The sequence below is a fragment of the Pongo pygmaeus genome, chromosome 10 (genome assembly GCF_028885625.2).
Source record: "Pongo pygmaeus isolate AG05252 chromosome 10, NHGRI_mPonPyg2-v2.0_pri, whole genome shotgun sequence".
NCBI classification, from domain to species: Eukaryota; Metazoa; Chordata; class Mammalia; order Primates; family Hominidae; genus Pongo; species Pongo pygmaeus.
In genome coordinates, this window is record NC_072383.2 from 19650197 (window position 1) to 19676296 (window position 26100).

Below are 26100 nucleotides of genomic sequence, written 5' to 3' on the forward strand. Positions count from 1 at the left end.
CACACTACGTGTGGGCGATGGGCCTAGCGGGTCACATTCCTTCTGAACCCTCTCTTCTTCTCATTTGATTCTCAGGACAACCCCACAGAGTAGGAAACAGGACAGGCCTGGTTCGGTTCAAGTCAGTAAACTTTTTATGCTTACCCAGATGAATGAGAAGAGGAGGTAACATGTATAATATCTACTTTCAAAAACTTAATTACTTAAACTCTTGAAGAAGGTGGAAGACTTCAAAAAAGAAATGAAATTCTTTTGAGAATTTGGAAAAGTAGATGCATTTCTCAGAAATAGTTCACTGAAAAAATTGTGTATTAGAAAAGAAGGATGAAAATAAAAGGAAATCAGCTAGTTATTTTGTTGTTGTTAACAGAAGAATCTCAGGCTCTTTCATATCTAGTCATCTGGATTTTTACAATATCAAGTCAGCCCCTCCCCTCCATTATTCTTATGAAAGTCTGGCTGCTATTCCTTTCTCAGCAGGTTTTCTAAAAGAAGCTCTAGAAAGGAAACAAACATTATTATTGGTAGTAGAAGTAAAGTCCTTTGGGGTTGTGAGTCTTTACTGTATATAACAGTTCCTTTCTGGCCTGCTATTTAAGCCTCATTACAGAAGATGACCCTGAAATTGAAATATTTCACAATTATTGGTTTCAGTTCCTCAAAAACATTAATGGAGACAATTAATAGATTATCAGAGTTGAATAGAGGTAAATCATTATAATCTTTCTGTATCAGTTATTGCTCTATAACAAACCATTCAAAAACTCAGTGGCTTGCCTGTAATCCCAGCATTTTGGGAGGCCAGGGTGGGCAGATCACAAGGTCAGGAGATCGAGACCATCCTGGCTAGCACGGTGAAACCCCATCTCTACTAAAAATGCAAAAAGCATTAGCTGGGTGTGGTGGTGGGTGCCTGTGGTCCCAGCTACTCGGGAGGCTGAGGCAGGAGAATGGTGTGAACCCAGGAGGCGGAGCTTGCAGTGAGCCGAGAGAGCGCCACTGCACTCCAGCCTGGGCGACAGAGCGAGACTCCATCTCAAAAAAAAAAAAAAGAAAAAAGAAAAAAAACTCAGTGGCTTAAAACAATAACTATATATTATTGTGCATACTTTTCATGGGTTGGCTGGGCAGTTTCTCCAGTTTGTTTCTTTCTCTAGTTTCTGTGGGGCCTGCTGTTATCTGAGATCAGCTAGTCAGGTAAGAGGCTTTGCCGATCTTGGCTGGTCTAGCATGGCCTTATCCAGGATGATGGGAATGACTCTTCCTCTAATAGGTTCCGGCTTCATCCGCTAGGCCCAGGCTTGCTGTGGTTGATGAAGACAGGCACCCACCTGAGTGAGCAGAAGCACCTAAGGGTCTCTTGAGGCCTAGATTCAGAACTGGGACAGTGTCACTTCTACTGCTTTCTCTTGGCCAAAGACAGTCACAAGGTCGGTTCAGATTCAAAAAGTGGAGAAATGGACTCCATCTTTGGATAGGAGGAGTTGCAGACTAACATTGTACAAGGTTGTAGATACAAGGAGAGGTGGAAGATGGAGGCATTTTTGTAATCCATGTAAAGTACATGCTGAAAAAATTACTGAACCCAGCTAAAGTTTAGGTTCTTCAGTCTCAAATATGGGATTACACTTGATCCTGGACACACTGCTGATCATATATGTACTCCTTAGATTATATAGAAATCTATGTGGACATGTATGGGATGACCCTCTTTATTAAAACTGTTAATTCCTAACTCCTGTAGAATAGAGTTATTATGTTTTTTTCTTTTGATGCCTTGTTTAGTTGGTTTGGTACTTTCACTGGGGCTGTGTCAGTTTAAGGTCCAAAATAGATCTGACTGATTCTGTTTTGGGGAATGGAGGAAGGTATCTTAGGTCTCAGTGTGCTTCTGAGAAGTCTTTCAAGTAGATGACCTCCCCTGTTCTGCCCACACCCAAAACCCACTGACCAAGCACTTGCTGTCATGTTACCCTGTTTTGTTTTCCCTGTAGCACTTATCACTGGTTCAAATTCTTGTTCACTTAACGTGGTTTTTTTTCTGCCTTGTGATATGAGCCTCACAAGAGTGGGGACCTCCTCTGACCCTCTTTCTTGCTAAATTCTCACAGTTAAGAATAGTGCCTTTCTGTTCTTAGGGAATGCTCAATAAATATCTGTTGAACATTTGTAATAAATATTTTGTAATAAACAAGTCAGCAGTTTGTTAAAATACAGTGTGTTTAAATGCTGTGTCACTGGTACATTGCAGACACTTGTTGGGTATTTATGGAATCTTGAGGGAGGCCCATGGTCAGTAGGAGCTCAAGGAAAATGAAAGCTTGAAGCCACAAAGGGTTTTTCTAGATTAATCCAGTGAAAGACAGATGAGCAGGAGAGTTAGGGTATGATAGATTTGTTGAAATGTTGAACTGTTAGACTTCAGGCTGGGAAGGAGGGACGTAGAGCAAAAAGTGATCTGATAGATTGGGATAGAGATTCTTCCAAGACCAGAGAACTCCCACAGGGAAGTAGTTAAACGTGTATACTGCAAGTTGGAGGTTTGGTGTTGCAGTGTGATCATTGAAGTCATGATTTTAGATGTGCCAGGTTATGGGTATGACAGGGTTCTGGGATTAAGAGAATGGATGGCTCAGGTAGTTGAAGGACCTTGGGGGAATGGGGAATAAATATCTGTTCTTTGAGAGAATGCAGTAGGACAGCTGATGGGGGAAAGTCCTTAACAGCCAAGGTACTAAGGTAATGCTTTGAAAAGAGGTTGAGGGTATAGAGGAGTTTGCTAATTATGGAGCACCATTTCCATAGGTAGTTAAATTTGTAAGATAGAGGTGGACTGTAGACTAGGTCAGGGATGGAAAAAACAAAGCCTTGTAGGGTTAATGCCAGGTCAGTAGATGGATTGAGAGAGGAATTGGAGATAAAGTTAATTTGGGCACTGAGAGGTTTGCTGAATTTAGTTTCAGTAGACTCCTAGAGAAAGGTGACCCTGGGACTTACAGACAGAGGCCGTGACTCATTTGGCCAAGAGTGGTGGTCAGCCCAGGAATTTCTGGGTTCTGCCTGTGCTCCTTAAAGGGTATTTGGGTAGGTAGATTGTGAACTCTTAGTAGCTTACATGCTAAGCAGATACATAGTCATTAGCAGCTTCCATATTTTCACTATGGTTTTTCAGAATATTTTAAATTTTTTTTTATTAGAAATGGCATTTTCCAAATGTAAACTCTTTAAAGATAGAAAACATTAATGATATATGCAAATACTAAAGGACAGTGATTTAATTTAAGTAATACTGTTGTCAAGTCTAAAATTCAAAGATCTAAGCCTGGAACCTGGACTTAAAAAAAAATTTAAGGATCAAGATTTTCAGATTAGCATTTTCTATTTTTTGGTCATACTTTTTTTTTTTTTTTGAGACGAGGTCTTGCACTGTCACCCAGGCTGGAGTGTAGTGGCAGGATCTCAGCTCACTGCAAGCTCCGCCTCCAGAGTTCATGCCATTTTCCTGCCTCAGCCTCCCTAGTAGCTGGGACTACAGGCGCCCGCCACCACGCCCGGCTAATTTCTTGTACTTTTAGTAGAGACAGGGTTTCAGCCAGAATGGTCTCGATCTCCTGACCTCGTGATCCGCCCTCCTTGGCCTCCCAAAGTGCTGGGATTACAGGCGTGAGCCACCGCGCCTGGCCACATTTTTTTTTACATTGGTATTAACAGTAGATATTTTAATGTAAATATTTAATCTTTTTTGCTGTTAGTCATTTTGAAAGTTCAAACTGTGTGATGAACCAGACCAAAATTTCATAATCTTTAAACCACAAAGTTGCCTAATAGGCAACAAAGTAAGCAGGACAGCAGTGGAAGATTTTACAAATTCCCAGAAACACCTGGAAATAATTTAGGAAAAGCTTTTGACTCTAGGCTCATAGATAGAGACTGTACATGAAGAATAATTAATAGCAATTACTTTCTTGTCTTTAGTCCTTTGGTCAGATTTGTTTCTTTGAAAAGAGCAAGGCAGGTTAAAATAATCTATATAATATAAATTGCCCATGCAATGCAGGTCAGTTTGTTTTATGCAGGTAGCAGTAGTAGAACTTGGGGTCAAATGATATTTTTTATATACTACTTATATATGATGGTAATAATTAAAATCTTTGAGTATATGTTTTATTTCATTATGACAATTTAATTAAATGCCAAATGAATGTAACATTTGTCAGACATAAGGGAAAATAAGATGAATAAGCACTGCACATGATACTTAGCTTAAAATAAGAACCTTTTTTTATGTCAAAGGGCTTCTCTAGGATCTGTAAATAGGAGTGTAATTGAAGTTGTAAAGTACGTGTATTTGATTTTGGGAATTTCTTTGTTTATTATGATCTTTTGTCCATAATATGTGTGGCAAATTTACCCTCCTACATTGTAGCTTACCTTCACATTCCAAGAGATCTTTTGATGAACAGAGTTCTTAATTTTACTATATTTGTCAGTCTTCTGTAAATTATCACAGGTTTTTTTTTTTTTTTTTTTTAATTCTTTTCCAGTCCTTTAATCTTTTTCCATTCCAATCTTTACATTTCTTTATATTGCTGGCTAGTATTGCCAGTACAGTGATAGAAGCAACTACAGCTCTGATATGAAAATGAAGGTTTCTAATTTTTACCACTAAGAATGATATCTGATGAAGATTTTTGGAAGGTGTCATTTCCAGGTGAAGGAAATTCTCTATTTCTAGTTTGGTAAGAACTTTTATTATGAGTTGAAGTATTCAATTTTATCAACTGTTCTGCTTTCATTGAGATTTTTTTTTCTTTTAGTTTGCTTATTCAGTGAATTACATGAATTGCATTAATACTCTTGTTAATGCTAAACCATTAATGGTAAACCTTACATTGTTGGGATAAACCCAACTTGGTCATGAAGTACTCTTTTTTCCAAGTTAATAAAGTTTGTATTTTTTAGAGCACTTTTAGGTTCATGGCAAAATTTAGTAGAAAATGCATAAAGTTCTCTGTTACGCATACACACACACAAACCTTTACCCGCTCCCCCACTGTGGACATCTTGCACCACAGTGATACAGTTGTTACAGTTGTACCTACATTGTCACATTATTATCACCCAAAGTTCATGGTTTACCTTAGGATTCACCCTTGGTGTTGTGTGTTCATTGAGTTTTGACAAATGTAAATGACATGTATCCACCATCATAGTATCATACAGAATAGTTTCACCCCCCTAAAATCATCTGTCCATTGTTCTATTGGGTTTGTTGATACTTCATTTAAGACTTTGATATTTATGATAACAAAGTGAAATTGCCCCGTAATTTTCTTCTCTTGTACTGTCATTGCCTGGCTTTGATAGCAAGGTTGGTCCAGCCTCAGAAAATGAGTTGGAAGGTGTTCCACTTTTTTGTACTCTGGAAGAGTTTGTATGAGATTAGAATCAGTCACCAAGAAAGGGATATTATAGTTTTCAAATGTTGCAGTGACTTCTTGTTTTCTCTGTGTACTCTGTCCTTTTATTTTGAATTTATATTATCAGATGCATTTAAGTATAGAATTGTTATGTTCTGTTAAGTGTAGAATATGCCATCAGAATGAAGCCAACATTTTTATCATGAGGGGACCTCTACCTCCGGTAATACTTGTGGCCTTATCTGTTGTGTCTGATTTTGATATATAAACTTTCTTTTATTTAGCATTACCTACTCTAATTTTTTTTTACCCTTTTAAAAAATCTGTTTATCTGTATATTTGGGTGTGTCTTTTTAAAATAGCATATAATGAATCTTTTTCCAGTTTTATAAACTTTTTTTTTAACTTATAGTCAACTTATGATTGTTGGTATATTTAGGTTTATTTATACCTTATTTTTTTCTTTCTTCTCTTCCTTGTTTTCTTGTTGGTTATTTAAAAGATACTTAGTTTTAAAATTGTGTACAACCAAAATACTCAGCAATGGATAATCAATTTTCCCCTCAATCTTTGACTTACAAGAAACTGGAATAGATTTCAGTATGTACCACAAATTGAGTGAGAAATTATTCAGGAAAATGCCCAATAAAAGGCCTTCATAATTTTGGAAGAAGTAATTGGAATAAAGGTGACTCATCTCTTATTAGTGAGAATGGTTAAATAGGCTAATTAAATGCCTTTCACTTTTTCTGTGTACTTGTTTGTATTCATTGATGGAAGCAGAATGTTTGGTGTGTCTTTTAGATTTAAAAACTGGAATCTACTAGTAACATATTTATATTGGCTTTTTTGTGATTTAAAATATAATGTTATTTTTTATAAAGGCATCAGACCACACTGAGTGCCTTCTAATTACAGTCTGTGAGTCTTTTGAGTACAGAGAAATGACAGGCTTTGCCCTGAAGAATTTCATATGCCCCCAGCAATGTCTAATGATGTTAAGTTAAAGCCAGATAAGATTGAGAAACCTTTCTGTATGTGTCAGTATTAGGTCAAAACTCGGTTTACACCGGTGGGACTCAGGCATCAGAAAGAAAATGAGGAACGGGGTGAGAAGCTATAAGGGAGTCAGAAACGTAGGAAGGAATACTACAGGAGTTGTGCATGTGGAGTAGAGTGCTACTCACAATTTCCTTCAGTTGCCTGTCTTGAAGCAGATTATTCGAAAGACGTACATAGGAATTTTTAGTCTTCATCAGGAAGCTCATTATCACTGGGAAGACCTCACAAGCTCTATGTAAAATAAGTATGTTTTTATAATATCAACTGCTTTACCTGGCAAGAAGTAAATTCATACAATCCTAAACCTGTTTTGACTATGAGGTTACATAAAAACACTCCTATTATATGCTTCTGAATCATGAACTCAAGTCCATTTATTTAGTAAGAAGGAGCCTGCTGGGAATGGAAGAAAGCTAGATTTTTCTATTAAGTCCCCAAACCTTGTTTTTTCTTGACGTCCCTTTTTTGTATGTGTGCATTTTGCTTAGTCTTTAGTCAGCCATTTCTAGTGCAGTTTGAGGACCTGTGAATTTTTGTATAAGCTTAGGAATCATTGGTATTAGGGCTCTAAATGTGACCTATTTTGAATCAAATGGAATCTGTTTTCCTCTGCAATTGAAGGTAACAGTTTTAAAGTGTGAACCATAGTCTTGGACATAAAATATTATTAGTCCTTATCTTGAATTTGTTACTACTTTGCACTAAGATTACAAGGGTCTTCACTTAGGTTACAAGGTTCTTACTATAGATATAATTTTTTTCTCATAATCCTCATAATAAATCAAACACATGGGGAAGAAGAGTGACCATTTCAGGATTCTGTGGAACTTGAATATGAAAATACCTTATTGTCCTGAATATACGCATACCCCTAGAAATAACTTATATCACTGACTCTGAAAAATAACTCATCTGTGGTTGAAGATCTTTTTCTTCGGAGACATTCCTGAAAAGAATACATTAAGTAGCCCCTTTCTCTGTAATAGATTAAACAGGCAAACCCAGAAGTTCAGAGAAGGTAATTTTTATAATTGCTATGTGTTATTTTTGTTTGCTTTTTGAGAGAATTATTTGTGTTAAAAAGTAGTTTCTGTTTTATAATCTTGCTTTTTGAGCTTTCCTATATCAGTTATTACACAAAGTTCTTATTGCAGGGACCGCCCTGGAGTATGTTCTTGAATTGTTGGGGGTGGTCAAAAGGTTAGGAGCACTTCCTTGATTTGTTTTTTTTCCTTTTTTTGTTTTTTTTTTTTTATCCTTAGGGAGTGATCAAGCCAGTCATTTTTTCTTCTGTGAGACACAAGAGGAAATAATTAAAGAGGTTTTCATGGAGCAGTGTGAAAAGTTGGCTTTTTACTTTAGAAAACTGATTTTATGGAGTATTTCTCAGGTGAAACCCATGTATTATTGGTAAAATTATATACATATGGGACACTGATTTTTTTTCATGTTTTATTTTTAGTAAGAAAGGAGGCAAAAGTTCAGTATGCCACTTAGACTAAATGTTTCTAGGATCTAAAATAACATTGATGTTAGCCCCTTTACTGTGATCACCTTACTCTGCTGCTGCTTCTACTTGTCATGTCTGAGACTGTTTCTTAAAATAGAGCTCCCCAGCAGTAATTTTTCATTATATGGCCTCATCGTGCATGTATTTGGTGTGAACTCTGATAAGAGATTATGATGTTGACATCATAAGAATTTCCTTCTTTTACAGAACATGAAAAAATGCATGCATTTAGGTTAAGCATTGACTGTATATTGGGAATGTAGTTTAAAGAAACTGTACAAGTCCAGCACGGTGGCTCACGCCTGTAATCCCAGCACTTTGGGAGGCCGAGGCAGGTGGGTCACTTGAGATCAGGAGTTAGAGACCAGCCTGGCCAACATGGTGAAAACACATCTCTACTAACAAAAAATACAAAAAAAAAAAAAATTAGCTGGGCATGGTGGCACTCCTGTAATCCCAGCTACTTGGGAGGCTGAGGCAGGAGAATCACTTGAACCCGGGAGCCAGAGTGCAGTGACCTGAGATTGAGCCACTGTACTGTAGCCTGGTGACAGAGTGAGAATCTGTCTCAAAAAAACCCATATATATGGTTTTTATATCTATAGGTACATACACACACACACACACACACACACACACACACACACAGCTGGCTCTTACCCTCGTATATGTTATAGTGTAAACACAAAACCCTCATGCTGAGTTTAAAATTACAAAGAAAAAGTTTTAAAAATTCAAATAAATGTACTTTTTGGTTGAGTGGGAAAAGATGAAATTAAACGAATACTTTATGTCAGATAATCTGCCAGGCACTGGGGATACGAAGAGGAAATAAGCAGTCTACAAATTCTTCGTGAACTTCATAATTTATTTTGTTGATAGTCATTATTTAGTAATGCAACAAAATTTCTCTAATATCTACCATTTTCTAGGTATGGTGCTACATGGTAGAGATAACATACTGCAGGTTTTTTTTTTTTTTAGATTTTAAGAAAAGTTACTTAAATCAGAAACTATTTTTACTGGTTTTAAATTTTTGTCCACTTGTTTTGTGTATTATCTTCTGTTTATGGAACACTTAACTATGTTCCAAGCACTCTGCTGGGTCTTTTATATGTATACGTCATTTATTGCATACACCATACCAATCTACCCATCAGTTATTGAGCATTTATATACCTGTCACTGTGCAACCATTTAATCTTGCAAATGACCCTAAACCTTACAGGGCTGGCAAAGCTGGGATTCAAGTTTGAATCAGGTGGGTCGGCATTCTACCCAAAAAGATTTTTTAGCAATTGTGCTTTATGATAAAACTGCCATGTACAATATAAACAATAGGTCATCAGATTATTAAAAATTCACCAGATTGAAAAAGAGGCAGTGGAAGATTTAAGTGATGCCTAACTCTGGAATAATTAGTCATCATTTTGTGTAACATATATGGTATCTATTATGACAGCTTTTTAAAAAACCTCTACTCATGTCAACTAATACAGCTATTGCCATAAACTTGGATCTAGTTTATAATCAAGTTTTAAAAATTTAAGTTTGGCCGGGCGCGGTGGCTCACGCCTGTAATCCCAGCACTTTGGGAGGCCGAGGTGGGTGGATCACGAGGTCAGGAGATCGAGACCATCCTAGCTAACACAGTGAAACCCCCATCTCTACTGAAAATACAAAAAATTAGCCCGGCGTGGTGGCGGGTGCCTGTGGTCCCAGCTACTCAGGAGGCTGAGGTAGGAGAATGGCGTGAACCCAGGAGGCGGAGGTTGCAGTGAGCCGAGATCGCACCACTGCATTCCAGCCTGGGTGACAGAGTGAGACTCCGTCTCAAAAAAAAAAAATTTAAGTTTGTAAACTTAGATTTAAACTTAGAGTATGTCCTACAATCAAGCGTCCTGTGTAAAGGTGGCTGTGTTATGCTGGTGGCATTGAAAATTGGTAGCTTGAAGAATGTCTACTTTCAGTACATTCCGTGGATGTCCTCTTCTTGATTTTTTTTTTTTTTTTTTCAGGTTCTGAGCTTCCACTGACTATGGTTTTCCATTTAAAAGAACAAAAAAGCACTAGTACCTAAAATTTGCTGTAAAAGACATTTCACCTGCTTTAGTATTACCTCACTGCCATCTGGCTGTATCCCTGTCTTTCCTGATTTCTGTGGCTATAGTAGAAATCTTGTGTAGTTTTTGAAGGGTAGAGAACAGACCTGTTTGTAGTTATGATCCAGTGGCATAAGCTGACCTCAGGATATACCAGCTTGCTTTATTAGTGACTTAATTTTCTTACTGTAGTAAATTGGGTGTGATTTTAACTTGTTCATTCTTTGTATATGTATACTTTAAGTATACATATTTTGTATATGTATATTTTAATTTGTAAGTGATCAGACATCTCTATCATCATCTCTGAATTAAAATTAAAATTGTTTAACTCCTGAATAATTCAACTGATGTTATGCAACTTGGAACATAAGACCAGACAAATTACTGAATCTAACATTTCAAATATTTTCTAATGTTCTTTTAACTTTTGCTGGGCACAAATGGAAATTCTCAGCCTCTGTCATAAAAAAAGAGTTTGTTATTGTTTGGTAAGACAGATTAAAACACAGCTGGGAATGAAGTAGTTAGCCCAGTCTCAAAGACATTAGCCTCCCTCTGTTTATTTCCTCCTGTTTGTATTCCTAGAAGCAAACAGCTGTGCATTCCATTTTATTCTTTATTCCTTTACTTAAAATCTGGATCCCAAAAGAAGTAAATTGGGCATTTAGGCTTAGAAAAGTTGCCTTATCTGTAATTTTTATTGCCCTTTTCAGTTGAAACGATGTATTCATAGTCTTAAATATTTTTAAAAATAGTTACCCACAATCTCACCATCAAACATTTTCATATAGTTTACCCATAATATAGATACCATTCAGTAGTCTGCTTTTCTCAGTAGATGATTCCTATAACATTTTCTTACGCATCTACAGACTTATAATTTTAACCTCTGCTGTTCTGTTATTCTGTTTATTCTGTTATTAAATGTTTCATTTAAAATTGTGCACAGTTCACTTAGTTCCAAAATAATATTACTTTCAGGGATGAATAACATACATTTTAAACTTTAAAATGTCTTTTCTAGACTGATTAAATGTTTAAATTTTCATAAAGCCATTTATGGTATACAAATTACCATAGGTGTGCAGGTTTCAGTTCAAAGAATGTCAGGTATAGGTAAATAAAAACTTTAATTTGAAAAATTGAAATAAATACTCAAAGTATTTGAAACCCTTAGAGATAGGCAAGGCCTTTAGGAATGCATCAGTGAATTCATTCTTTATGTATATACAGGAATGCATGGTCATACATAATTACGTATAATTGGCAATAGTAAGCTGTTTATTATAGTAAGTTGATGTGGGTTCTTCGGATGACAATTTGTGGATGATGGAATTAAGACAATCTTGTGGTAGAGCGTAGTTGGCTTCTGTGATTTATTTGTTGATGGGCCCCCATATAGCTCTCATTTTAGTTAACATATTGTTATTTATCTGTCATCCATGGACTTATTTTTACACTGTTAAATCTGTTTTTTAGTATGTATTGAGTAAATAACTTTTTGTTTTAGTTTTTTTCTTTTATTTCTCTTAAAATTATTTATTATGACATGTAGTCATAGAAGTCTAGTGTTCTTATTTTTAAGATAAAGTTCATGTTATTGAACACTGATAGTCATCTCATCCCATTCCTATCATTTTCTTCATCATCATCATCATCTGTCTTATAGTATGAAATTATACCTTGGGTCATAAATTACTCCTTTCATTCTTTTTAAACCAAAAACTTTTTAACTTTAAGTTGTTATATTGCAACCAAATGGGACATAACAACAATATACTCCTTGAAAAAGTATGTTTTTTTCTGAATATAAAGGAATATGTGCTTCTATTGGGAAATGTAGAATATCACACCAAAAAATATTAATACCTGTACTCTGCCACTGTATATGTAACTATTGACATGTATTCTTTCAGTTTCCTTCCTATACATTTATATAATAAGAGAATTGGGATTATAGTTCACACATTGATAACTTGATTCACTTAATATGTCTTGAGTATTTACTATTAAATATTGATGTACATCTTTTTAGTAATTATTAGAAAAACTATATATATATATCGATGATAATTCCCCTGCCTTTTCAGCCTTCTTTTGTCAGCTACTGATGAAACTTTTTTATATAATAATAAACAGTGCTGTGTCAATGTATGAGTTTCAGATTTTTGACATTTTAATATTAAATTTTAATTTGTAGGGGTGTAGAGGCTTATAATGTCAATATTGTCCTAAGAATTTTTGTTACTCAAGGATTTTATGGATAAACATGGAAATAGAATCAATAATAACAGTATTAGTAAGAGTAAAAGCATACCTTTATAAAACAAAAGAGTAAGGTTTAGTTTTCATTTAAATCAAAGGATTTATTATAGAAACACTAGTCTTTTAATCTTTTATTGAAATGTCCAACACTGTTTTATTTTGTAAATCTGAGTTTTTAGAAGTTCATGTCCCTTCTTAGTAGAGCTATATTAATATTTTAAGTTAGAAATATTCAGATCATTCTCTGAATAAAGGCATTAGAACATTTCTCTGAAGAAAGGGAGTAGTAAAACTTCATGTATTTTTTTTTCCCACTCTTTACTTCCATTATTTTAAAGGAAGAGAAAATGAAATGTGCCAATTGCCCTCACTTGTGCTCCCAAGTGCTTGTTCTCCGTTCCCCACACAGCTTATTTGAGTTAATCATTGGTTCTTCGCTGGAAAAACACTTCAGTGAATGTCATAAAACTTCCATCTGAATTGGACAAAATACGTTCTCCAAAAATATTAATATCTATAAGAAAACCCTTTGAGTGTTAAGAACTAACAGACTTACCGGTTAGCTGCTTATTAAAACGCACAATCAGCACCCCTCTCCCACCCCATCTCCGTGTCTCCACCCCTCATATTTGTGGGCATCCCCACAGAATTCCATTATAATTGACAGCTTCTCAGGTGATCCCAGTGTGCAGCCAACCAAGGGTGCGAACCACCGTTTTAAACTGATGTAATGATAAAATTTTGCTCAAAGTAAAAACCAAACGTCTATAGATTTAAAATAGGACTTTCACTTTCTAAAGTGTGTTGGCTGTTCTTGCTCTCCAGGATTAGCAGATATTGAGATATAGATTGAGAAGATACCAGTAAAACCATTTCTAGGAGCAAAAACTTTTTGGCATTGAAAGAAGAGGATTTACTATAACATACGTGTTCTGGGAGATTAACCAAGATTGAGTATGTGGATGCCAACTTCAAAACAGAACTGCGAATATTCTTTCCTTCAGGGGAAAGAAGTATAATCTTGATTATATTCACATTAGATGTTTCTTTTTAAAGCGGGTATCTGCAGTAACTGTAATTGGATATGAAATATCTAAATTCTATTGGTGACAAATCAGAGATACTGCTAATACAAGTGTGGCTTGTTGCATGCATCCACAATGGAAGGAAATGCTAAATTTTAGTTAGAGAATAGTGAAGATAAAGGAAAATTTATTTTCTACCCAACTTAGTGGGTTTTCTGAATTCATCTCTAGACCCCTTTGATTCCTCTGGATTCCATGGAATACTAGGTTTATATATGTTAGGGGCTGTCTTCATCTAAAAATTATTTATTTCAGTGGATAGTAGAGATAACAGTGAAATAATGTGCCTTCCCCCAGTGAAATATACATGTAAACATAGAAGGCAGGCAAAGATTTTCATAAGTATTAAATTATTAAGAATTTTTAGGGTTCAGTCAGAAGCTGTTGTGCACATCGACAAATATTTATTGGGTGCTTTTTATGCTAGGTACTGATCTGGCTAATTTTACATACATTATCTAATGTTAGATATTCTCTATTTTATGGGTAGCATTTACCTTATACCCTTTAAAAAAGACATGTGATATGGTTGACAAATTAAAGCACAATGAAAATAAGATATAAATGAAATTAGAAGTAAGTTAGCTTTAAAAAAAAAAAAAAAAGATGGGGGGACAGAGAGCCTGTTGTCCGCTACAGAGACAGGCCATCTTTCTTTTTAATGAACTTCAGCAACTTTATTGAACAAAGATAACCTAATGAACATTAAATTGATATCGAACAAGTCATTCAATCTCCCTGCCTCTCAGTTTGCTCATAGGCTCTGGCAGCTAAGTGCTGTGTCTACCTAAGAGCGTTGTTGTCAGGACTAATGAGACAATGAAAGTAAAGTGGTATAATTATAAAGGGCAGTGATGGTGGTGGTAGAAAGTAACTCACAATATTTAAAGTGTGTGAGGTGTGGCTAACACAACTAAATCTAAGACAGAATTTTACAGTAGGGTGGGACTCTAGACTAATCTACTGTCTTCATTTTATGCAGAGAAAAAAACCTAATATTTATTTAGTGCCTTTTAAGTGTCAAGAAACATTGTTGGCTCTTTTTATATATTGTCTCCTTTAATACTTAAAATAATTTGACAAAGGTAGGTATTGTAAATTGTCCCTTCCCCCTTTTAAGCAGATGAGAAACTTAAGACACAAAAAAAAGTAGCCAGTGCAACATCAAGGCTAGTTAACCGGGATCCAGAATTTGAATTCACTTTTTTTTTTTTTTGAGACAGAGTCTCACTCTATCGCCCAGGCTGGAGTGCAGTGGCACAATCTCAGCTCACTGCAAACTCCACCTCCCGGGTTCATGCCATTCTCCTGCCTCAGCCTCCCTAGTAGCTGGGACTACAGGTGCCAGCCACCACACCCGGCTAATTTTTTTGTATTTTTAGTAGAGATGGGATTTCACTGTGTTAGCCAGGATGGTCTGAATCTCCTGACCTCATGATCCGCCTGCCTTGGCCTCCCAAAGTGCTGGGATTACAGGTGTGAGCCACCGCGCCCTGCCTGAATTCACTTTCATTTGATCTTTTCTGCCATACCGTGGAGGCCCTGAGAGTCTATTTTGTCTGAGATGAAGGTTATGTACCTTCAAATGTTATCCCTGCTGTCCATCACTGATGAGTTTCAGTGTCCTGGAAAACTGTGTTTAACTTCTTGTTTGTGATTTTATTACTGGTTTTTCAGTGTGGGCTTCCTATCTATCTAGCTCTTTCCTGTTCTCTTGGGAAAAATAAAATAACTCATTTGGGACCATTACAAATTTCTAATTTCCAGATTTCACCTGAGTCCTCAGTAAACACTCAGTGGCTCTTTAAATGGCCCCTAACCTCTTAACCACCTCTGTAGAGGTTATACAACCACACCCTTCTCTCTCAATAGAGAAAAGTTGGCTGACAAGAATGTTCTTTCTCCAAATTTTTCCTTCTACCGACCAAACTCAGAATTTTCTTCCATTTTTATTTCCATTCTTTCTGTTTGAAGGGGTAACCATTATTCTTCTCTCTCGAGAAATTTTTCTTCCCCTTTTGCTATTGATTTCCACCCCCGACCAAGGCTCTTTAGGATGTTACTTGGGTAACACTCTTTTCACTTTATTTCTTCAAATCAGAAAACTTGCTTAAGCCACCCCCTTTCTGAAAGGGCTTCTTTTAACTTGCCCTCGTTCTTGATATTTTCCCCACTTCTTGCTCTCCAGATTTTTTTTTTTTTTTTTTTTTTTTTTAGATGGAGTCTCTTTCTGTTGCCCAGGGTGGAGTGCAGTGGTGCAAACTCTGCTCACTGTAACTTCCACGTCCCGGGTTCAAGCGATTCTCCTGCCTCAACCTCTCAAGTAGCTGAGATTACAGGCGTGTGTCCCCATAGCTAATTTTTGTATTTTTAATAGAGACGGGGTTTCACCATGTTGGCCAAACTGGTCTCAAACTCCTGACCTCAAGTGGTCCACTCACCTTAGCCTCCCAAAGTGACGGGATTACAGGTGTGAGCCACTGCTCCTGGCCTTTCTAGATTATTTTTTTAATAGCCAGATTCATTGACACCTTTTGAATGTGGCTATGATGTTCATCTTTCTTTCTTGGCACCATTGCCCACCCTTTAAAATCCCCTTCTTTACCTCGCTCAGCACTGCTCTCAGTGGAATCTCTGCTTCTCTGAGGACAACTCAGTCTTGTCCCTTGGCTCATCTTCTACCTTAAATGCTGGTGACCTTGCTTGCTTGTATCCTTCATGTGTGCTTATTCTCGATATCTGTTCTCCCTGAGTGGCCTTGTTCTCTCAATATATATCATCCACAGCCACAGTTGATACCTCATGAAGTTTTATCTCTGGCTGTCTTCTTTCCCCAGCTTCAAACCCTTTTTTTCCATTTCTACTTGCGGATGTCACAGACTTATCAATTGAAGATATTCCAAAGTAAACACATTCTTCCTCCCTGCCCTTTTTCCCCACCTCAACTCCATTTTCCCTCTATTTTTTCTCCTCGAAGCAAGCAACCAACTAACCTCGACAAAGCTCACCAAACCAACTAACCTCCCCAAAATAAAACAGCAACAGCAAAAATACCCTGCTCTGTCCTTCATGAAGACCCCAGTCTTTGGGACACTCACCCACTCAAATTATATAGAAGACCTTAAGAGTTAGAGTTTTGGAGCTGCTGAAAATTTCTTTTCGTGATGGGGTGGAGGTGACGATCCCACCAGTGGATATATTGCAGGTCTTCAAAGAAGTGCTGCATACTGTTTGGTTTTCCTGTTTAGTAGTCTGTAAATAGCTTTGTAAGAAACACATACTGTCTACCCCATGATCACAGCACTATTTATGTAAAGCTTACACACGTGCATCTTTGCAGTTGATACATGCCTGATGCTCAGTAAACATTTGTTGTTTTATTTAGAAACCAAGGATATGAGTACCTCACCTCTTTTCTGTGTACTCTAGTTTTTTTTTTTTAATTTATTAATTACATTTTGGATCAAAAGAATCTTATTTCTGGATAGGAACTTTTTATGTTATAGCATCCTAGACATCATTTTACAGGTTTTTAGAGAGTGTTTGTTTAATCAGTTTTAAATTGGCAGTGATAGGCTCTTTGACATTCAGAGGTGAGGTCTGAAGTACAGAAAAGAGTTAAACTAGAAACCTGTAATACCTGTTCAACCTGTGCTTTAACCAAGACTGGGAAGTTTCTCTGTAGGATTCACTTGGGGGAACTTCCTACACTTAATAGTTTGTACTATCATTTATGCTCTAAAACCTCTGTATTTTGGTCAAACTATTCAAATGGCCAGACCACTTTGGGGGTGCAATTTCATCATAGTTACACAATGAGCAGTTTTGAAGAAGGTTCGCAAAAGGGAAAGTACAGTACATCCTACTTAATGTTGTCAGTAGGTTCTTAGAAACTTCAACTTTAAGCAAAAGGACATTCAGCAAGTCCTTGAACCTTGTTTTCCTCCTTGTCATTTTGTTACAAGGTTGATGAAAAAAATGGTTTTATTGTACTTCATTTCATTTTATAGATGGCAACTGAGGCAAAAAGAAGGCAGTAACTGACCAAGGTCAGACAGGCAGTAAGTGGTAGAGTTGGGATCTGGCTCCTAAGTCCCTGTTCTTCAGTAACATTATGCTGCCTCTCATAATGTTCTTTTTTTCAATAAACTGTGTGTGGGCTTCTAAAATAGTAACAGTTCTTTATATAAAAGGGGAAAAAAAGTTTTAAATTAGAGCAGGGTTGAAGAAAGTTCAACTTAAACTTAACATTTGACTGAATTTTATCTGACTTTTTCCATGTAATACTGACGTCATTGAAACATATTGTAGTTATTTAAACGCGTCGTGGTTCTAAATGTCTTGCATCTAATGTTATATAACTAAATGGCCAAAGATAACAGTGTTACCTCATTATCCCTGCTTTTGCCTCTTTTTATTTGAGTGTCTGTGGCTGTCTTTTCCTATGGGTTCTTTGTGCCTGTACTCATCTTTCACACATTATTGATTATCACACCTAAGTGATCTGCTACATCCCAAATTTGTCCTTTTATACCTTAACTGACTAGTGGCTGTGATCCAGGAACTTTCCTTCCTGGCACCTATGCAAAGATCAGTGGCTGCCAGCTCTAAGTTCCAGATCATGATTTCTGTACTCTCTGCAATTTACTAGTTAAGTATCAACTTTCCATGTTTGTAACTATAATAATGTAGATAATGATAAACTGAATTTTAAAGAAAACCTTATGTATTTCACTTTTTCCACCTTCTCTTTGAAACTAGTAATGACCATGGCAACATAAATTTATTTTTCCCTAACTATGTGAATCATCTGACCTTTGATTTGTCAATCTTTGTGACTCCTATTAATGTATAGTCCACCTTATATTTGTTTAAATTATCAAATTCCAAATAAGCCATTGGTTTTAAAACTACTAAGTATTATCTTTCTGCTACCAAAAACATAAAAAATTAAAGTCACTAAACATATATTCATCGAGACAGATGATAACTACTCCCTGTAGACTTAACACTTCATTAGCAAACTAATACTCTTCACACACCCGTGCCCCACCTTTCCCACCTCATTATTTACCTGTTGTATCTGTTAAGGATTGTTTCCCTTTTTGCAATCCATGCTTTGTATAGATAAGTGAAGAAAGCAATCTCCAGAGTAACCTTGGAGCAGTAATCTGATCTCACATTGTTCTGGGAGCTAAGAAGAATAGAGCCAGAGAGCTAAAAAGAATGTCAGTTTCAAAAGGGATACTGAACATAGCCTACTTATATGATATATAAAAGTGACATCAGATGCAGTCGCTTGTTTGATTTAGGAACCTATGCAGAAAGAAGCCTTGATTTTAATGTTGGCATCATACTTGCTAACAACACTCTGCAAGTCTTTTGAGGCTTAATTTTTTTTTTTTTTTTTTTTTTTTTGCTTTGGAAGCATGGTTGTGGGCAGAGCTGGGATAATTTTGTGTGTGCGTGATTCTTAGTTACGCTGACAGCTTTCAGGTTTTGAAATCCTATCTCTTCCCTGTTGGTTTGACCTGTGTTGTCCACGTTTTTTTATCTCATTTATTTCATTAATTTCATTCACTCAACCCAAAGATGATTATTTGGCCTCTACTGTGCACTAGGTGGTGTGTTCTTTACTGGGCTTTCTTGTTGTGAGTGAACATAGACATGGTCATTGTACTTATGGAGTCTTCATTTTAGTGGGGCAGGTAGTCATTAAACAGTTGTCATATAAATAAACATAAAATTACAACTATGATCAGCTTGGCGAAGGAGAAGAATGCAGTGTCGTAAGATGTCCGCTGGGGAAAGTGACACACCACTTGATATTTTCCTCTTCTACTTGTCATTGAATGGCTGGTGGTTTTCATAGTTCCCTCAGCCTTCCATAAGGCACCCCTGGTAGTATGTGAATCAGTCTAGTTTCTGTTAGTTGATAATTCCATATTTAATCACAGCCTGCGTTACTGTTCTAGTCTGAAAGTATAATGTGTATATCGGTTAGTGGAGAGACTAAAACTACTTCAACTACTGGTTGAGAGCTTCTATTTGTTCCTATCCCCATCCTGTCCCCAGAAGGAGTTCTTGATTACTTTCAAAACATAGATTTCAAGTCATAAAGTCATGGGTTTTAAATAGAGATAAACTTCAGCTTGGCTTTAGGATTTAAGCTATTCTTAGATAATAAGAAGGAATCACTTTCTGGCTGCCATTTTGCTGTATTTCTTTTGAGGTGTTCTTTTTGGTGGACTTTACGGTTTTAGAGATTCTATTGAAATTCTGTATTTGGATTCAGTTGGTGGAAAAAATATTATGTTTTATGTATAAATAGGCCATTCTAATACAAAATAAAGCTTCAGAGTTTGTATAACCAAAATGAATTGTATCTTATTTGTGCCACAGATGAAACAAATCATATGTGGCCAATACATTATTGGAAACCACAAGACCCCAAATTGAAGGCAGTTTATTGCAGTGATTTAAAAAAAATAAACTCAGTAGGAGAAATAAAATTTGATACGATTAGTAGTATTTTTGCCTGTGTTTGAATATTAAATTCACTTAAAATTCTGCAGCTTCCCATGCATTCCCCCCTCCCATATATACACCTGCAACACACATATGTGCACATTCTGATTTTCGTAATGCTTTACTACAAATAATAACAGCAATAAGAAGGGGCTCTTCAAATGAGTGTAATAGTAATGGATAATACTGAATTATAAGATTCCTTCTAAGAATGTGTTATGGTCAGAAACACAGTAAAAGGTAAATGAATAATGGTGAAATAATGAGTCAATATGCTGGAGGTAACTGGGTGAAGTGGAAAGAGCTGGGCATTGGAATCAGCCAGGGTTAGCTTTGAATTCCAGCCCTGATTCTAGTCGGATAACCTCTTTGAGTTTCTTTCTCTTTTTCTGTAAAGTGAGCTTAATCAGCTGCCATACAGGATTAGAGTAATATTCTTTAAGCTACTGGCACACGATGGATATTCAAATAATTTATCAAAGAAAACAAATTACTGATTTATTTTATTCTGTTGTAGTCCTAGAAAACATGTGGCATATTTTCCTTATTTTTACCCTTAAAGAAAAATGGAAAAATCAGCAATTGGCTTAGCAGCTTTACTAATAATGTAGTTAGTTTAGACCCAGGTGGCTAACTTAAGGAACAATGTTGAGTTTTAATCTTTGAATTTAATTAAAGGTCTGTTAATTGCTATTTAAAGGTTGTCAAGTTAAAAAAAAAAAAAAAAAGAGGGTTGTAAACTAAAGCCAACATAGATAAATTAAGTTAGTGTTGCTTGCCTAGGTGGCTTCCGCTGACAGTGAAAGGAATCTGAACCCTTTCTCCCTGCCTAGTACTGGCAGAGCCTCCAGCATCTTCTGGTCTTCACTTCTAGGACGGTGCTAAGTTGGCTGTGCCCACCAGTGGTAGGCTTGTTTCTAATATTGCCTCCTGACGCACTGATTGAAAGATCCACCAGTGATTTAATGCCATCTTGCCTATGAGAACAAGCTACCACATTAAATGCACACATTGAATCTAAAATGAGCCAAATTTCATATGCATTAAAATGTTAAACAAAATACATAAATTCAGGAAATATGTGATTGGAAGAACCCATATAAGCATTTTCAGACCTTGTATGTGTTGATTCAGTTAAGGTCTTGCTAAACTTTGTCTTCCTTCTTTATCCTGCAAACCATCATTGGCTTCTGGGAAATGGCCTGGGTAAAAACCAGGTCAGGATTTAATTGGGCCACAGTCTCTTAGACTTGGATTGAGCATCTTTCTGGGCCATTACCGATAACTTGCAGTTCTTTCTCATCTACTTTGTGTAACTTTTCTCCAGTGTTTTTTTGTAAACTGTTTCTGTCATTTTCTTCTCCTTCCCGACTCAATGGTGTGTGCTAAGAAATGAATGTTAATCACTATCTGTAGAGAAAAGGCAATATATGAGAGAAACAAATTCATATTTAGTCAGTACTTATTATCTGTTGTTAATTATGTGTAGTCTACCTGTCCTAGAGCTGCCTGGTAACCTCTAGCCCTGAGTTAACCATTTTTAGGCAGCAGCCTACATATAAACCAGGAAATAAGGTGTGAAACCAGATCAGGTAGAAACCCCAATCTCAGTATCTGGAAATGCCTCTCTTACCTATTTTTATTCGTTGATAAAATCAAAATGTCTGGCCTTTGCTGAATGACTAAAAATATGTGGATGGCTTATATGGAATTTTTTTTTCTTTGAGTTAAAAAACCTTGTACAATAACTGTACTTGAGTATTGACATTTCTGCAGGTATTTTGTGTATAAATAATAAGAATTGACAGTGTAGGAATGGGTGAGGTGAAAACTTTTAATTGTGTGAGGGAGACTTGTGAGTGTAACAATTCAGAACTTTTTTTTTTTTTTTTTTTTGAGACAGAGTCTCCCTCTGTTGCCCAGGCTGGAGTGCAGTGGCACAATTTCCACTCCTGCAACCTCTGCCTCCTGAGTTTAAGCAATACTCCTGCCCCCGGAGTAGCTGCGATTACAGGCACCTGCCACCATGCCCAACTAATTTTTGTATTTTTAGTAGAGACAAGGTTTCACCATGTTGGCCAGGATAGTCTCCATCTCTTGACCTCGTGATCCGCCCGCCTTGGCCTCCCAAAGTGTTGGGATTACAGGCATGAGCCACCGCGCCCAGCTTCTCTAATAATTTTATACTTAACTGACTTATCATTCTTCATTTCTGGAGATGACATACTTTTTTGAAACTTGCTGTCTTTCCTTAAATACTTTGGTTCAAAGTAAGCAGCCCACCTGGCTGAGAGGGCAGGGTAGTTGAATTACTTGGGAGGATGACTGTGCCACAGCCCCTACATTTATTAAACCACAGTTGTAAAACTCTTGTTTATAGTTGTAGTCTGTTACCATTGTGTCTTTTGGTGTTTGACTAATAAGACAATTGCAAGAAGTTTATAAAATCTTTAATCAAGTGAAAACTTTTCTGCAGTTTGGTATGTAAAATGAGAATAGTAATTAATTGTGATAGAGATATTTCTCCTTGCTTTTTCCCATCCCCTACTTCAGAGAAAAACCCCAGACACCTTGACTTGACTTATAAAGGGGCATCTATAGAGAGACTACTTTATTAATAGCTTGAGGATTGTGATGTCCAGTTATTCCTGAAAAGACTGTGATTGTTAAGAAGAAATCAATTGAGAGAGGGAGTGAGCATTTACATTCTGTGACAAGACTTTGATGAAAGGACTGAGGAAGATGAAGATAATCAGTTTCTTCATCTGCCTCTGGGAAGATTTTAATGTTTCTTTTAATATAAAAGTGAAGAGACACTCATACCCTGTAAAAAATAGCCACCTGTAAATATAGATCTACCAAGCTTAAGAAAGCTTGATTTAGCTATTCTAAAATTTATGTGGATTTATTTGTATTGATATACAATTTTAATTTTTTTGAGATGGAGTTTTGCTTTGTTGCCCAGGCTGGGGTGCAGTCGCGGTACCTCGGCAGAGGTAGGGATTTTACCGTGTTGGCCAGGCTGGTCTTGAACTACTGACCTCAAATAATCAACCCACCTTAGCCTCCCAGAGTGCTGGAATTACAGGCATGAGCCACCATGCCTGGCCCTTTAAAATGTTTTAAAATTCTTGCAATTTTGAAAAATTCTTGACTCTTGTAATAACAATTAACTTAAAACACAAACACATTGCACAAGTACACAAAAATGTTTTCTTTATATCCTTATTCTGTATGCTTTTTTATATTAAACTTTTTTGTTAGCTTTTTAAACTTTTTTGTTAAAAACTAAGGCACAAACACACACATTAGCCTGGGCCTACACAGGGTCAGGATCATCAGTATCACTGTATTCTACCGCCACATCTTGTCCCACTGTAAGATCTTCAGGGGCAGTAACACTCATGGAGCTGTCATCTCTTGTGATAACAATGCCTTGCTTCCAGAGTACCTCCCTAAGGACCTGCCTGAGGCTGTTTACAGTTAACTTTTTTTTATAAGTAGAAGGAGTACACTCTAAAATAACAATAAAAAGAAAAGTTTGGTAAATACATAAGCCATTAACAGTCATTTATCATTATCCAATATTATGTACTATACGTAATTGTATGTGTTATACTTTTGTATGATTGGCAGCACAGGAGGTTTGTTTACATCAGCATCACTACAAACAGTTGAGTAATGCATTGTGGTATGATATTATGATGGCTACAACTTAACCAGGTGATAGGAATTTTTCCACCCCATTATAATCTTAGGGGACTACTGTTATCTATGCTGTCTGTTGTTGACCAAAATGTCATTATGTCGTTCATGACTGTATTTGCAGTTCATATATCTGTTAAAGAAATCATACCCAAGTAACATAAAGAACTCTCAAAACTCACCAATAAGAAAACAAAAAACCCGGGGCGGGGGGCGGCAAAAGATTTGAGCAGTCACTTCCTCAAGAAGATATACAGATTGCAAATACATACTTGAAAATCTGCGCAACATCAGTAGTCATTAGGGAAATGCAAATTAAAATCACAGTTATGTACATTGCATACCTGTTAGAATGGTTCAAAACAAAACAATGGAGACAACTGTTTGCTTAAGTGCTTATCATTTACCAGGCACAGTTCTCTTATATATACTAACTCATTTGATCTTTGCAGTAACCCTTAAGAGAGCACCATCATTAATCTTATTTTCAGATGATACACCTGAAGCACAGATAAATCAAATTGGCTACAGTCACATGGCTAGAAAATGGCAGAGCCAGGAAAATAACACAGAATTTCATGAACACTATATTCATTACTCCACCATATTCAGTGTGTCCTGTGCTTTTGGGCTGTTAGAGCAGTGGTGGTGATCATTCTCCTCGTGTCTCAGGTATGTTTTGCACCTGAGCAATAGAATGGGAAAAAAGGTTTTTTTAAAGAAAATTGCTACTGATTTCCCTTTCTTGTATGCATACACCCATACACATAAAATTTTGCCATCTGTTTATGAAAAAGTACAGCTTTAATTTCTTTTTGTTGCCAGTTTTCAATCTCTGCCCATCAGAATAGTAAAGAAAGGATTCTCAAAAAAAATGTGCCCCATTATCGGAGCCAGACACAGTTGAGTGTGGGGACGAAACCAATGCTAGCTGGGAGCAGTGCTTTTTATTTTTTTCCCCCAGATACAGTAATGACATGGTACTAATACTTTTTATTAGCAGTAAGACCTCAAAGATTCTCAAATCACTCACTATTTGAAGCTGTCATTATCCCACGAATCCCTTTGGCTCCAGGGAACAGGACAAAGAAGAGAAATACAGCCTAGGGGATAGCTTAAGGTGTCATGTTTGATTTCTTGTGATTAACTTTCTCATTTAAAGAGGCATCATGTATTTTTCTCCTTTAAGGATTTGAATTTGGCCAGGTCTCATGGGGATGATGGTGGTGTAGACAATTCATGTTAGTAGGGATAAAAAATTAGGAGCCACCATCAAAAATCAAACATTAGGTTTTAAGTATTGGAATTAGGAGGTTTTTACCTTTCAGGACTCAGACTGAAGCTACTGTTGCTATAGAAATGATTTTCCACCTACATATAATTTGTGTTTGAGACAATTTTTTCTTAAGCACAATTTTAAAACTATAAAATGAATAAGCGTAGGCATCATAGCACAGAAATAATTCTTCAGATGGGAGAAAAGTGATTTGTTTTTAATAATATCATGAGTAGAACCATGAAAACCCAACTACAAATCTAATTTTATTTTAAGATATATCTTTAATACAAGGATTGAAAAATTAAAACAATGTAAATGCCTGTAAGGGGCATGGTATTATTCTGGCAACAAGGAGCTTTTAATAGCAGTGGGCTCTTGAATAGGTTTCATTTTTTGTTGTTCTTCCTGCTAAACTGCTCTTAAAATGATTACCAGAAAATCGCACTGGAGGTGGTAAGTTAATTCTTTGAATATATTCGCTATGTGTGTATATTTCCCCAAGTTTCTAATATTCTGAGAACTTAAAAAAGCAAACATGGGTAGTATCATGTTGCTAATCTTGTTATAATATGATTTGAATTTTATTTTTAACATATACTTAAATGTTATTTATTTTTTACTTCATAATAACCAATTATTTCATTTTGTCCTATAGGTGTCTCATGCTCTAAGAAAAACATTGCGAGCTCTTAGAGTCATGGGATTTACACTTGGAAGCAGGCTTAGGGACCATTCTCCCCAACTTTTTCATTTTATTGACTGATGAGCTGATACTTTGAGGGCTAAGGTGACACCTAGGTTATTCAGCTTATTGTAGCAGAGCTGAGACCAGAATTAGATTTACCCTAGGCCTTTTATTATTTACATGCCACTGTGTCTTTGTTAGCCTCTTCCATGCTAGAGGGCCACTTGGTTGTATTTTTATCTGTACAATAGTTTTATGTATGTAAACATAAATCTCCATGCAGTCATCTCTGTTGGATTTAGATGAATAAGTTCAAGAATCTAAACAAGCAATTCATACAACACAGGGAAACTATAGCCAGTCTTCAAATTGTTTTGTAGTGAGAGAAATTTTATTTGCATATGTAGCGTTTTAAAATAGTTGATTCCCATTAAGAAAATAATGAGCAAGCTAATA

The 26100-nt window shown here is 36.3% G+C and overlaps 1 protein-coding gene across 13 annotated transcripts in view; it reads left to right on the forward strand.

Moving 5' to 3' along the window:
• PLEKHA5 (pleckstrin homology domain containing A5) overlaps window positions 1-26100 on the forward strand; it is a 242703-nt gene that overhangs the window by 18941 nt on the left and 197662 nt on the right. Inside the window, exon 4 of one of the 13 annotated variants that reach the window (XM_054442329.2) lies at window positions 10011-12253. The exons of the other annotated variants lie outside the window; for them this stretch is intronic. Coding sequence (XP_054298304.1) covers window positions 10011-10017 — 7 coding nt within the window. The 3' untranslated portion in view covers window positions 10018-12253. Of the gene's footprint in view, window positions 1-10010; window positions 12254-26100 lie in introns of those variants that run through there. 13 annotated transcript variants of the gene reach the window in all.